The sequence below is a fragment of the Megascapheus bottae genome, chromosome 1 (assembly GCF_031878675.1).
Source record: "Megascapheus bottae isolate mThoBot1 chromosome 1, mThoBot2.hap1, whole genome shotgun sequence".
In the NCBI taxonomy this organism is placed as follows: Eukaryota; Metazoa; Chordata; class Mammalia; order Rodentia; family Geomyidae; genus Megascapheus; species Megascapheus bottae.
In genome coordinates, this window is record NC_143509.1 from 1,450,434 (window position 1) to 1,463,449 (window position 13,016).

The following is a 13,016-nucleotide window of genomic DNA, read 5'->3' on the forward strand; positions in this document are numbered from 1 at the left end:
AGCTACTCAGGAGGCTGATAGCTGAGGATCACAGTTCAAAGCCAGCCCAGGTAAGGAAGTTTATGAGACTTTTTTTTGCCGTTCCTTGGACTTGAACTCAGGACCTGGACACTATCCTTGGACACTTTCTGCTCAAGGCTAGAGCTTTACCACTTGAGCCACAGCATCACTTCTGGCTTTTTCTGAGTATGTGGTGCCTAGGAATTGAACCCTGAGCTTTGTGTATGCTAGGCAAGCACTCTTCCAAACCTCCATGAGACTCTTATCTTGTTCACCAGCAGAAAGCTCAAGCGGTAGAGTGCCAGCCTGGAGTAAAAAAAGCTCAGGGACAGTGCTCTGGCCCTGAGTTCAAGCCCTAGGACTGATGCACACAGAAAGTAGTAACTACAAGGCAGACTAGTTTAGCAACTGTTGATTTCACCCCTCTGGGCCTCCATGAATGACTTAGGACACATCTATAAATCAAGCACACAAATAGGGCTCCATCTCCTGCCTTCCCCGCAATATGGCTGTGATGGACGGATCCGATTCTGCAAGGGACCCAAACTGGGAGTCACACTCAGGTCTGTCGGGGCTCAGGGACCACAGGGCTGCCAGGAAAAGCAGCTCTAGCATCCTCCTGGTAAGTGACTGCTACCCAGTGCCCACTCAGAAGCTGGCAGCAATTCCTCTGGTGGTTAGACCCAGGCTGGCACGGGGCACCTCTCCCAGCCTCGGTGTCCTCATCTGTCAAATGGGGGGAGTGTCCACCTTGCGTCTCCTCCTCATCAGCATTGGGAGGCAGCAGCGGTATGAAGTGTGCCAAAACTAAATGGGCGGGGCAGGCGCTGGTGGCTCACACCCGTCCTGGCAGCTATTCAGGAGGCAGAGGTCTGAGCATCGCAGTTGGAAGCCAGCCTGGGCAGGAAAGTCCATGAAACTCATCTTCAATTAAGCAAAGGAAAGGTCAGACGTGGAATTGTGGCTCACGTGGTAGAGTGTTAGCCTTGAGCAAAAGGAGCTCAGAGACAGTGCTCAGGGCCAGATTTCAACCCCAGGATTGGTGGGCTGGGCGGAGTGGAGGTGGGGAAGCAGGAACTCAGACAAGGACAGACGCCCAAACATTCCTAGCAAACATTCCTAGCAGCACTGTTTACCGTGGCTGCTCACAACCCCAATGGTTATCCAGGATCTGTAGACACACAAAACGCCATCTAGCCACATACAGAATATGACACCGCCACAGAAGAGGAATGGAGCATGGCTACAATGTGGGTAGCCATGTGTGAACCTTGAAAACCTGATGCAGACTGAAGCCAGCCAGGCAAAAGAAGGGTGGTGCCAGGCACGGTGGCTCATGCTTGGCATCCTAGCTACTCAGGCGGCTGAGGACTGAGGTTCAAAGCCAGCCTGGGCACCAAAGTCCATGAGACTTTTATCTCCAATTAACTACTACAAAACTGGAAGTGGTGCTGTGGCTCAAGCAGTACCCCTTGAACTGAAGAGCTCAGGGACAGTGCCCAGGCCCAGAGTTCCAGCCCCATGACCAACCAAAAAAAGGGGGGCTGTGATATGTGATATTTCTATTTACATAGAAATATCCAGAGGAGGAAGATCCATGGAACCCAATCTTGATGGGTTGCTGCCAGGCCCAGTGGGAGGGGAGAGGGGTGTGACTGCTTTATTGGGTACAGGGTTTCCGTTTAGGGTGATGAAAGTGTTTTAGAAACAGGAGGCAGGGATTGCATAATGCTGTAAGTGGCCTGAATGTCACGGAATTGTTTGCTTTCAAATGATTGCTCTCATGTCTTGCGAATATCCCTTAGTAAATAAATCAAGACAGCCAGGCGACGGTGGCTCACACCTGTCATCCCAGCTACTCAGGACGCTGAACTCTGAGAATTGCAAGTCGAAGCCAGCCAGGGCAGGAAAGCCTGGGAGACTAATCTCCAGTGACTCACTCAAACACTGGAAGTGGCGCTGGGGTTCAAAGCGGCAGAATGCTAGCCTTTGAGCAAAACTAAATAAATAAAAAATAAGAGTTCGGGGACAGGGCCAGCGCCCTGAGCCACAACAAGAAATAAATACATAACCAAGTATGTAGGGGCCGGGAGTTTGGCCTAGTGGTTAAAGTGCTTGCCTAGAATGCATGAAGACCCGGGTTCGAATCCTCGGTACCACATATAGAAAAAAAAGCCGGAAGTGGTGCTGAGGCTCAAGTGGTAGAGCTCTAGCCTTGAGAAAGTCCAAGGACAGTGCTCAGGCCCTGAGCTCAAGCCCAGGACTGGCAAAAAAGAAAAAAGAACAAGTGTGTAAACAAATTGGGAAGTGACAGGGGGCAATCTGTTGCATTTGCATGTCACCTGTAACCCCACCTGCTTTAGGCTGCAGGGTCATTGTTCCCATCATGGAGGTGGGAACACGGGAGACCTGGGAATCCCGGGTCTCCTGGCAGACTGTGGTCCTGTGACTGAGTTGCCAGGCAGGTGAGGGACACCCACGTGGGTGGAATCACACCACCGCACGCAGGTGAGTCAGAGGGAGGGCCCAGATAGCAGAGTGACCTGTGACTTTTACTTTCATCCACGATGACCAAACCAGGATGGCCACAGCTAAGGGGCAGGGTCAATCCTGCGACCTCAGCCCTCAGGGACGGCCTTGAGATCAGATTTCTCATAGTTTTATATATATATATATATATATATATATATATATATATATATATATATATATATATATAGTTTATTGTGTGTCCATCCTTGAGCTTGAACTGGAGATAAGAATCTCAGGGGGACTTTTCCTGCCTGGATGTTAGGCGTGAGCCACGGGATGGCCAGAACCAGATTCTACGTGTGGTCAGGTTGTCCACAAACGCTGCTCACTCCTCAGAGTCAGGGCACAGCCACAGCCAAGGAGCCTGGAATGGAGTCGGGAGAGGAAGCCATGGGGAAAAGGAAGACTTCCTGGAAAAGGAGGTTATTACAGGTGGGTTTTGAAGGATGTAGAGGAGGATGCCACACACAATACCCCAATGAGAAAGCTTAGGAGTGCTTTCCAACTAACTTTTATTAGCTGCCATGTAAACTTTAGAAGCCTGGGAGGAAGAGGAGAAGGAGGAGGAGGAGGAGGAGGACAGATAATTATCTAGCAAACTTGAGCACACATTAACTACTCCTGGGAATGGAGTTGCAATGGTTCATTTGCAAAGGTGAGAAAAAATATGTAGGTACACACACACACACACACACACACACACACACACACACATGCACGCAAGGTTCCACAACAACAAAATATCAGAAAGGCACTGCCCAAAAGAAAGCTGGAAGTGGCGCTGTGGCTCAGTGTGGTAGAATGCTAGTCTTGAGCAAAAAAACAATCTCAGGGGGGCTGGAAGCGTAGTCGAGAGGTAAGTGCTTGCCTAGCATGCGCAAAGCCCTGGATTCAGTTCCTCCTTATCACATATACAGAAAAAGCTGGAAGTGGTGCTGTGGCTCAAGTGGCAGGGCACTGGCCTTGAGCAAAATGTGTCCAGGGACAGTGTCCAAGCCCTGAGTTCAAGCCCTGGGACCGGCAAAAAGAATCTCAGGGATAACACCCAGGCCTTGAATTCAAGCCCAACAACCGACAAAAAAAAGTCAGGCTGGAAGCATGGCTCAAGTGGTAGAGCATCTTGTCGAACAAGCCAGAGCAAAAGGAAGGGGGAGGATACATGGCGCTCAGTGTTCCCCAGGTGTGTCTACACCGGATCCCTCGCTCCTTCCCCCTCCCCAACCCCACCCTGGCCAGCGCTGACCTCAGGGGACGTGCGCAATACCCGAGGCACCGATTACCACACACAACTCCTCCCAGAACCCAGAGATTAAATCTCACCTCTGCTCTTCCACAGACACCAGTGCAGGGAGGCCCCGGCAGGGCACGGAGTTCTCGTCACCACTGACTTTTCATTTTTCCTTTTAGCCATTTGGTTTCAAGCAGTTGCTAGAGCAGCCGCCAAGCCTGCCTCCCACGCCATGGCAGCAGGTATGGCTGGATCAAGGCCCAGCCTTGAGGTCTGGCTGGCTGCTGGAGACAGGAGTGGGGCGGGCAGGCTGTGGGGAGGGGGGTCAAGTGGGGGGAAGCAGCAAGTGAAATTCTGGATTTGGAAGGTGCCCTGGATATGGGACCATAAGTGACAAGACACCAGGACTTCTTTCCCCAATACACAGGCACACCTCTAATCCTTGAATGGGTTGCATCTGTGGCCAAGGCCGGTGGGGTAGGTAGGTCACCCCAGGCCCAACTCCCTGCTCAACACGCGAGGCACTTCTGCTACGGGCTGTGTGCAAAACACTTTAGTACTGAGACCCCACGTCAGGTCCCGGACCACGAAGAGAGATCTCCCAGGGAGAGGCAGGGCAGGGCCACGAATTCAGATGGGAGACTTAAGAGGGACTTAAGTCCTTGTTTGTTTGTTTATGTTGGTTCTGGGGCTTGAACTCAGGACCTGAGCACTGTCCTGGGTCATTCTCAAGGCTAGCACTCTACCACTGGAGCCACAATACCACTTCCGGCTTTTTCTATGTATGTGGTACCGAGGAATCGAACCTGGGTCTTCTCTACCACTAGGCCAAACTCCTGGCACTTCCCTAAGCTATTTTGCTCAAGGCTGGAGCTCTACCACTTGAGCCACAGCTCTTTTTCCAGCTTTATTTTTTTTGGGGGGGTGGTGGGGGGCTGGTTAATTGGAGATGAGTCTCATAAACTTTCCTGCCCAGCCTGGTTCTAACCTCCACCCTCAAATCTCAGCCTCCTGAGTAGCTGGGATTATAGGTGTGAGCCACCAGTGCCTGGCTCGCTTTCTTTTCCTTTTCCTTTCTCTTCTTTTCTTTCCTTCCTTTACCTCACTTGACTTTTTCTCTCAAGTCTGGCGCTCTACCACTTGAGCCATCGGACTCTACTTCTGGTTTGGAGATAGAAGTCTCATGGACTCTCCTGCCCAGGCTGGCTTTGAACCATGATCCTCAGATCTCTGCCTCCTAGATGAGTTACAGGGTCCCTAGTGCTCCCTCCCTGCTTGGGGACCTAGCAGGTTCCAGACCCCAGGAAACTGCTTCTCACTCCCCTGGGCCCTGGCCCCCCATGCAGCTGGTCTCTCCACATCTGCTTTCCTCCCTGAGCCCCTCTGTGACCCTGGCTTTGTGGAAGAGGAAGGCTGGGCCCCCAGCAACCAGGCAACAGGTGAGCCCCACAGGTGACAACCGCCTGGGGGAACTCTGGGCCTATGTCTGTCATCTGGGATTTCCCAGGCCTACCTCCTCCTCAGTCCCCAGCCTGACCCCGCTCTGGAAACTCCCCAACAGGGGAGCTACTTACATCCTGCCTGGCTGCCTGGCTGCCTGCCTGCCTGCCTGGCTGCCTGCCTGGCCCGCTGCTGTCAGAGTGAAAGAGATTTGGGCTGAGGTGGGCAGCGCACCTCTGTAATCCCAGCAGCTCAGATGGGGAGGCAGGAGGAGAAAAGTTCCAGGCCAGCCTGGAACATCCTAGCAAGACCCTGTTTCCAGACAGAGACAGAGACAGAGAGAGATAGAAGAGAGACAGAAACAGAGACAACAGACAAGGAAAGAGAGGCAGAGACAGAGACAAGAGACAGGGTGAGAGAGAGAGGGGGGGGGCGGGCTCCCACTTAGTAGGCCTCAGCCACAGCACCCTGGGACAAGGAGCAATCCCACCCAAGAGGATTAACTCACCAAGTACTCAGAGAAAAGTGGGCTCTCACTTGGGGAAACTCAGCTATAAGGACCCAGAAAAGAGTCGGCATTCCACTCAGAAGGACTCAGTCACAACCACCCAGAGAAAGAGGTTGTTCACAACCAACCTAGGAAAGTCCAGATGTTGGCTCCAGGATGCCCCCCCCGAAGGCTGGGGTCCAACCTCTGCTCTCAAGGCCATTCAGGAGCCATGGTGCTACTGGGAAGAAGTAGGGCCTCTCAGAAATGTGGGCAAAGCCGGGCACTGTGGCTCATGCCTACGATCCCAGCGACTCAAGAGGACAAAATCTGAGGATCATGGTTGGAAACCAGCCTAGGCAGAGAAGTCGATGAGGCTTATCTCCATTTAACTACCAAAAAACCAAAGCTGGCAGTGGAGCTGTGGCTCAACTGGTAGAGCACCAGCCTTGATTGAAAAAGCTTAGGGACAGCATCCAGGACCTGAGTTCAAGCCCCAGGACTGGACTGGCACAAAGAATGAAAGGAAGGGAAGGAGAGAGAGAGAGAGAGAGATTGTAAGAGTCTAAATTACCTAGCCTCCAGTCCCCTGCTGGGATTAGGCTTGCTCCTCTTTTGTTTCTGTTTTTGTTTTCCTCTTTCTCCTTACTGTTATTTATTTAGCCATTCCTGGAACTTGGACTCTGAGCTTAGGTGCCACTGTCCCTTTTTTTTTTTTTTTCTCAAGGTTGGAGCTCTACCACTTAAGCCACAACTCCATACTTTTTTTTGGTGGTTAGAGTTAAGAGTCTCCTGGACTTATCTGTCCCGCCAAACTTTGAACCTCATCCTCAGATCTCAGCCTCCTGAGTGAGTAGAAGGGATTACAGGCTTGAGCCACAATGGCCAGCTTGGACTCCTGACTTCCTGGCAGAAGTGGGAAGATGGGGGAGGAGTGTCGGGGAGGCCCCAGATGACCTTTGGCCTAGGCCATGGGGCTCTCATGCACCCTTGCTCCTGCCCACAGCTCTACAAAAGGGGTAATCAGTGCCACTGCATGCTGGACTTTGGCAAGGCAGAAGGCCGGGCAGCGTCCTTAGCGCCTGTCTCTTTCCAGGTGTCCCGCGTGGTCTGTGAGGTCATCTGGAGTCCGCCATGGACCACGGCAGTCTCTGGCTCCTGCTTGCCCTGCTGCTGTGGCTTGGGCCCGAGACAGGTGGGTCGGATGGCAGAGGTGTGGGGTGGGCCTCTGAGTTGGGCAGAAGTGTCCAGGCTCCTTGTGGCAGAGGCAGCAGGAGACCCCACTCCAGCCTGGGGACTCAGCAAGTGACACCCAATAAAAGAAAACCAGGAGGGGGGCCGGGAGTTTGGCCTAGTGGTTAAAGTGCTTGCCTAGCATGCATGAAGACCCGGGTTCGATTCCACGGTACCACATACATAGAAAAAAACCAGAAGTGGTGCTGAGGCTCAAGTGGCAGAGCTCTAGCCTTGAGAAAGTCCAAGGACAGTGCTCAGGCCCTGAGCTCAAGCCCAGGACTCGAAAAGAAAAAAGAAAAAAAAAAAAGGCACTTCTGGCCTTTTTCCCTAGTTAATTGGAAGGAAGGGGCTCATGGACTTTCCTGTCTGAACTGGCTTCGAACCATGATCCTCACACCTCAGCCTTCTGAACAGCTAGGATGATAGGTGGGAGTAGCTTTCTTAGAGTGCTTTAAAGAAAAAAAGAAGAAAGTTAGAAAAACAAAGATGAAATGGACTTTCTGAACAAGAGCCAGGGTCCTACCCAGCAGGCTATGGCTTTCACAACTTCCTGGCTGCATGTGGTGGCTCCCATCTGAAATCCTAGCTGCTCAGGAGGCTGAGATCTGAGGCTGGTGGTTCAACGCCAGCCTGGGTGGGAAAGGCTGTGTGAGACTCTTATCTCCAACGAGCCTCCAGGAAAACTGGAAGTAGAGCTGTGGCTCAAAATGGTAGAGCATTCACCTTGAGCAAAAGAGCTCAAGGGCAGCCCCTAGGCCCCGAGTTCAACTCCACCGCCCATAAAATAAAAACCGAAAACTTCTTGGGAGACCAACGGTGGTGGCTCTGGTGTATCATCCCCGCTCTGCGGAAGCAGAGGCAGGAGGGTGGAGGGTTCAAGGACAGCCTGGGCCACGTAGAAAGCTGGATCCTCAGCCAGGGCTGTGGAAAAAGGCCTCGTCTGGGAAAAGAAAAGGGAAGTGTAGGGGCTGGAATCCTGCCTCTGCCACTCTAAGCTGGTGACTCAGCCTCTGTGAAGGGGGATTCTGAAGACCTGCTGTCCTGAGGGTCCCCATAGATGTTGAATCAACCCCTGGTAGCTGTGGGAGCCCTCACTCCCCCCCAGCCTGGCCCCCGCCAGCCTGGCCCCCGCCAGGCCCCTCTGTGCCTTCTCCAGGCTGCAGGCGCTGTGCTGTCTCTTCCCCTAGATGCTTTGCCTTTCACCATGGACGCCATCATCCGGGCCGTGGCTGAGCTGGAGCGGGAGGCAACCGTCCAGGCCTCGCCCGCCCGCGTCCTCCCCATCCTCCAGGACTGGCTGGGCCCCGGGGGCGCCCGGCCGCGGACCCATCCGCTGAGCCCCGAGCTCCGAGCCCTGCTGGACCGGGTGAGCGTGCACGCCGTGTCGGGGGCCCGCGAACGCGGGGTGGTCCTGGCCCCCGACGGCTCCACCGTGGCCGTGCGGCCGCTGCTGCTGGGACTGATGGCCGGGCTGCAGCTCAGGGCCGCGGGCTCGCGGCTGGACGGCCACGCCGAGCCCGGGGGGGACGGCAGGGGGCTGGGGAACAGCTCGGCCGACGGCCCCCGGGGTGGGGCCGCGCCCCCGGATGGCACCGACGGCCTCCCGGACGCCCCCGACGGCCTCCCGGCCTCCACCGCCCCCGACGGCCTCCCGGACGCCCCCGACGGCCTCACGGCCTCCACCGCCCCCGATGGCCTCCTGGCCTCCGCCGCCCCCTACGGCCTCCCAGACGCCCCAGACGGCCTCCCAGACGCCGTCGCCGCACCCCCCGCTGCCCCCGACGGTCTCTCGGCCTCCGCTGCCCCCGACGGCCTCCTGGACGCCACCCTGGCCGCCCAGCTGGGCCTGGCCTTCCTCCAGCCGCGCCCCGCGCCCAGCCCGCCGGGCCTGGGGACCGAGGGCTGCTGGGACCGGCTGTCCGACCCCCAGGCCTTCACGCTGCTGGACCCCCCGACGTCCCCACTCACCATGGCCTTCCTCAACGGCGCCCTGGACGGCGTCCTCCTGGGCGACCACCTGCGCCGCCGGCCGGGGCCCCGGGCCGCGCTCGGCCGCCTGCTGTGGCAGTACTACGGGGCGGCCGGCGTGGACGGAGACCCCGGGCTCCGCAGCAACTTCCGACGGCAGAGGGGCGCGGCGCTGCTGTCGGCCGCCCGCCTGCAGGCGCGGGTGCTCGGCGCCCTGACGCGGCGGCAGCGCCTGGAGCCCGGACACCCGCAGCTGCGCCTCCGGACCCGGGAGCAGCTGGCCCAGGCGGCCGGCCGCGCAGCCCGCGAGTTCACCGAGGCCTACCTGGGTGAGACGGCGCCCGCCGCCCTCCCCCCGCCCCCCTCCGCCCGCCCTCCCCACCCAGCCTGCGATCCCACCAGCACCCAGCTATTTTTGTTTCTTAAAGAAGGTGACCTTAAGTCAGCTTCCCATGATGGTCACAAAAAACTTGAGACAAAGCAACTTCAAAAAGAAGAAAGGAAGCCAGGCACAGTGGCTCACGCCTGCAATCCTAGCTTCTCAGAGGCTGAGATCTGAGGATCACGGTTCAAAGCCAACCCAGGCACAAAAGACCATGAGACTCTTATCTCCAATTAACCACCAGAAAACTCGAAGTGGAGCTGTGGCTCAGTGTTAGAGAGCTAGCTTTAAGTTGAAGAGTTCAGGGAAAGTGCCCAGGCCCAGAGTTCAAATCCCACGACAAAAAGATAGAAAGAAACAAAGAAAGAAAGGAAGAAAAAAGGAAAGAAGGAAGGAAGGTTGATCTAGGCTTACAGTTTGCAGAATTTCTGCCCCTGTACCATCGGCCCCTTGGTTCTAGGCTTGGGCCAACAACTAGCCAGTACATCGGGGTGGATGGAGGCTGGTGAGAGCTGACAGAGGAGGCCAGTCCCCTGGTAAGGGCCTGCAGAGGGCACCCTCCTCTCCAGGGCCCCCAAGACCTGACTCCCTCCCACTAGGCCCAGCCTCCTACATTTCCCCACCCCCTCCCAGTTACACCACACTGAAGACAGGGCCTCCAACACTCCAGGGCCTCCAGACTCTCATCTGGACTTTTATTTATTATTATTTTTCATCTGGAGTATATTTGTATAGACAAGTATCTCTGAGTCTCCGAGAGCATTCCAGGCAGGGGCTGGGCAAATAAAGGTTCAGCCGAGAGTCCAGCAGCAGCCACACCTGAGCATGCCTCTTGAGGCCCCCATCTGCTTCACCTCTGTGAATCTCCCCATCTTTAGAAAAGCTGCATCAAAGCCATTGTGACTGCTGGGATTTGCTGGACCGTTAAGAAGTTGCACACGACCAGAGAGTTCAATAAGAGAGAACTCCCTTTGGTTGTCAGTGGCCACGTGGCTTGCTTAGGCTGGCTTCGAACTCGCAATCTTCCTGCCTCTGACCCCTGAGCGCCGCGATTGTTTTTGATGTTTTTTGTTTCCTTCCATTGGCATGGCTCAGGGATCAGGGGAGAGATCAGATCTGGCCCTTACGTGTGACAGGATGATCCCTTGCTGGGGGGCCATTAGTGCGGGGTGACTGTGGGAAGGCGGGGTGGGGGGGAGGCCCCCAGCGTTCTCGGGCATGTCAGCCTGGGGTGCCTGTCCGCAGGGTGCCCGGCCATCCACCCCCGCTGCCGCTGGGGCGCCGCGCCGTTCCGTGGCAGCCCTTTGCCGCTGCAGCTGCCGCTCAGGTTCCTCTACGTGCATCACACGTTCGAACCCTCGAAGCCCTGCACCAGCTTCGCGCCCTGCGCCGCCAACATGCGCTCCATGCAGCGCTTCCACCAGGACCAACGCAGCTGGGCCGATCTGGGCTACAGGTGGGCGGGGCTCCGCGGGGGAGGGGCCGAGTGGATGGGCGGGGCCTCCCTGGGAGGGCGGGGCCTACTGGGAAGCATGTGCTGGGCGTGGTTGAGTAGCGTGGGCGGGGCATACCAGAGTGGTGGGAGTGGCTAACTATGGTGGATGGGACCGAGCAGGATAGTGGGCGGAGCCTGGGCAGGTGGGGCTGGCAGCCTATGAGGAGAGAACTATGGGCGGTACTGGGGAGAACGGTGGGCGGGGCTGAGTAGAGTGGGTGGGCGGGCTTAGCAGACAAGTATAAAGTGGGTGGGGCTGGCAGCGACTGGGCGGGTGGGCCAGCAGTCAATGAAGGGGAGAGGGGAGATGAGGAGCGGCTCTGAGTGGAGTGCATTTATGGGTTTGAGCCTGCCTGGTCCTGTCCTGCACCAGGTGGCAGCCGAGAAAGACTGGGTGGCCTAGCTAGCAGACTAGAGCATATGAGGTGGGCGGAGCCTAAAGGGCTGGGCGGGGATGAGTCGAGTGGGCGGGTCTAGACAAGAGCGAGACTGGACGGGTATGGCTGGCGGGCCACAGCTCCCTGGGCTGAATTTAGTGGTAGGAGGAGGTAGAGGGGGAGCTGAGCATGGGCGGGCGGGGTTTATAATGCTTGTGGGCGTGACCAAAGGACACGCGTAGGGCTGGTGGGCGGGGCTGAGTAAGAAACAGGCGTGGTTTGGAGGAGGGGCGTGGCCTCGCCTGGGACCAGAAACAGCTCCCCAATGGGACATTCCCGGGTTAGAGGAGACGACGCAGGACCTGTGGTGGATCTGGGTTGGGGATAGGACAGTGATGGCCTGAAATAGAAAACGGCCGTGCGCTCGGGGACAAGTTCACCTGAGGATGAAGTGGAACTTGAGGACAGGTTCAAGGTGAGGAAGGGGACAAGGTGGAAGGGGGCGTGGAGAGCCCGGAGGGCCTGGCGACACGTGGTGCTGAGAGGAGTGGACAGGGGCAGAGTCTCAGCCCGCGCTGAGCCAGGGTCCGGTGGCCCCAGGTGGAGGGGCAGGGCGGGGGCCTCCCTCACCCCACGTGGTGCCTCTCTTCTTGCAGTTTCGTGGTGGGCTCTGACGGCTACGTGTACGAGGGGCGCGGCTGGCACTGGGTGGGCGCCCACACGTTAGGCCACAACAACCTGGGCTTTGGCGTGGCCTTCATAGGCAACTACACGGCGACTCTGCCCGCCGAGGCCGCGCTGCGCGTCGTGCGGGACGGGCTCCCCAGGTGCGCCGCGCGGGCCGGCCTCCTGCATCCGGATTACAAGCTGCTGGGCCACCGCCAGGTGCGGAGGGGCACCGACTGCCCCGGCGACGCCCTCTTCCGCCTGCTGGGGACCTGGCCGCACTTCCTCCAGGTGAGCACTGTCTGTGGACTTTCTCAAGGCTAGAGCTCTACCACTTGAGCCTCAGCACCACTCTGGCTTTTTTGTATGTATGTGGTACAGAGGGATGGAACCCGGGCCTTTGTGCATGCTAGGCAAGCACTCTACCACTAGGCCAAACTCCCGGCCTGCCTTGTCTCTTCTAGACTGAAGGCTAAGAGCTATCGGAGAGTGGAGAGTCGGTCGGAAGCCCAGGAGGGCGCTGCCCGGATGATCCTACCGGCAGCCACAGACTTGCAATAAAAGCACGGGAGAAACAAAATGTTCTGTCCACACCTCGTCTGTGTTTGCGGGCATTGGCTCCGTTTGCCTTGACCGGAAGGAAACCCTGAGACAAATTCCAGGAGGAGGTTTGGGTGCTGAGGCTCGGTGTCGGGGGGCGTGGCTCGGTGTCGGGGGCGTGGCTGGTCGCTGTTAAGCTCCCTTCAGCGCTAAGGGGCGTGGCTTGGTGCGAGGGGCGTGGCCAGGCTGTGGAGGGCGTGGCTCGGCCCTAGGAGGCGTGCGCAGCTTGCTGGAGGCCCTCTGGGTTTTTTGTTGTTGTTTTGTCGGTCTTGGGGCTTGAACTCTGGGCCCGGGCGCTGTCCTCGAGCTCTTCGGCTCAAGGCTACAGCCCTACCCCTTTAAGCCGCAGCGCCACTTCCGGTTTTCTAGTGGTTAATTGGAGGTTAGAGTCTCAACGTCTTTAGAGCCCGGGCTGGGTTTGAACCGTGATCCTCAGACCTCAGCCTCCTGAGTAGCTAGGATGACAGGCGTGAGCCACCGTGCCCAGCTGGCCCTCAGTGTTATTCCTAGCACCACACACAGAAAGTAAACATTTTTTTCCCCTCGTCCAGCACACAGAGTCTACATATAATCCCAGCTATGTAGGAGGCATAGGACAAAGGATG

The 13,016-nt window shown here is 57.0% G+C and overlaps 1 protein-coding gene across 1 annotated transcript; it reads left to right on the forward strand.

Annotated features, from left to right (window-relative positions):
- The first annotated feature begins 6,748 nt into the window (after positions 1–6,748).
- On the forward strand, positions 6,749–12,475 carry Pglyrp2 (peptidoglycan recognition protein 2). The gene is made up of 5 exons (XM_090330597.1): positions 6,749–6,882; positions 8,111–9,220; positions 10,519–10,729; positions 11,802–12,102; positions 12,276–12,475. The coding sequence occupies exons 1-5, from the start codon at positions 6,822–6,824 to the stop codon at positions 12,285–12,287; spliced, it is 1,695 nt and encodes a 564-aa protein (XP_090186723.1). The 5' UTR covers positions 6,749–6,821; the 3' UTR covers positions 12,288–12,475.
- The last annotated feature ends 541 nt before the right edge of the window (positions 12,476–13,016 follow it).

What these genes read in the sequence shown, in the direction of transcription:
- Pglyrp2 (XM_090330597.1), top strand. Translation starts at nt 6,822, where the DNA reads ATGGACCACGGCAGTCTCTGGCTCCTGCTTGCCCTGCTGCTGTGGCTT. An exon ending in GTTCACCGAGGCCTACCTGG is followed by an intron (nt 9,221 to 10,518) that starts GTGAGACGGCGC and finishes GCCTGTCCGCAG; the next exon opens with GGTGCCCGGCCATCCACCCC. An exon ending in TGGGCCGATCTGGGCTACAG is followed by an intron (nt 10,730 to 11,801) that starts GTGGGCGGGGCT and finishes CTCTTCTTGCAG; the next exon opens with TTTCGTGGTGGGCTCTGACG.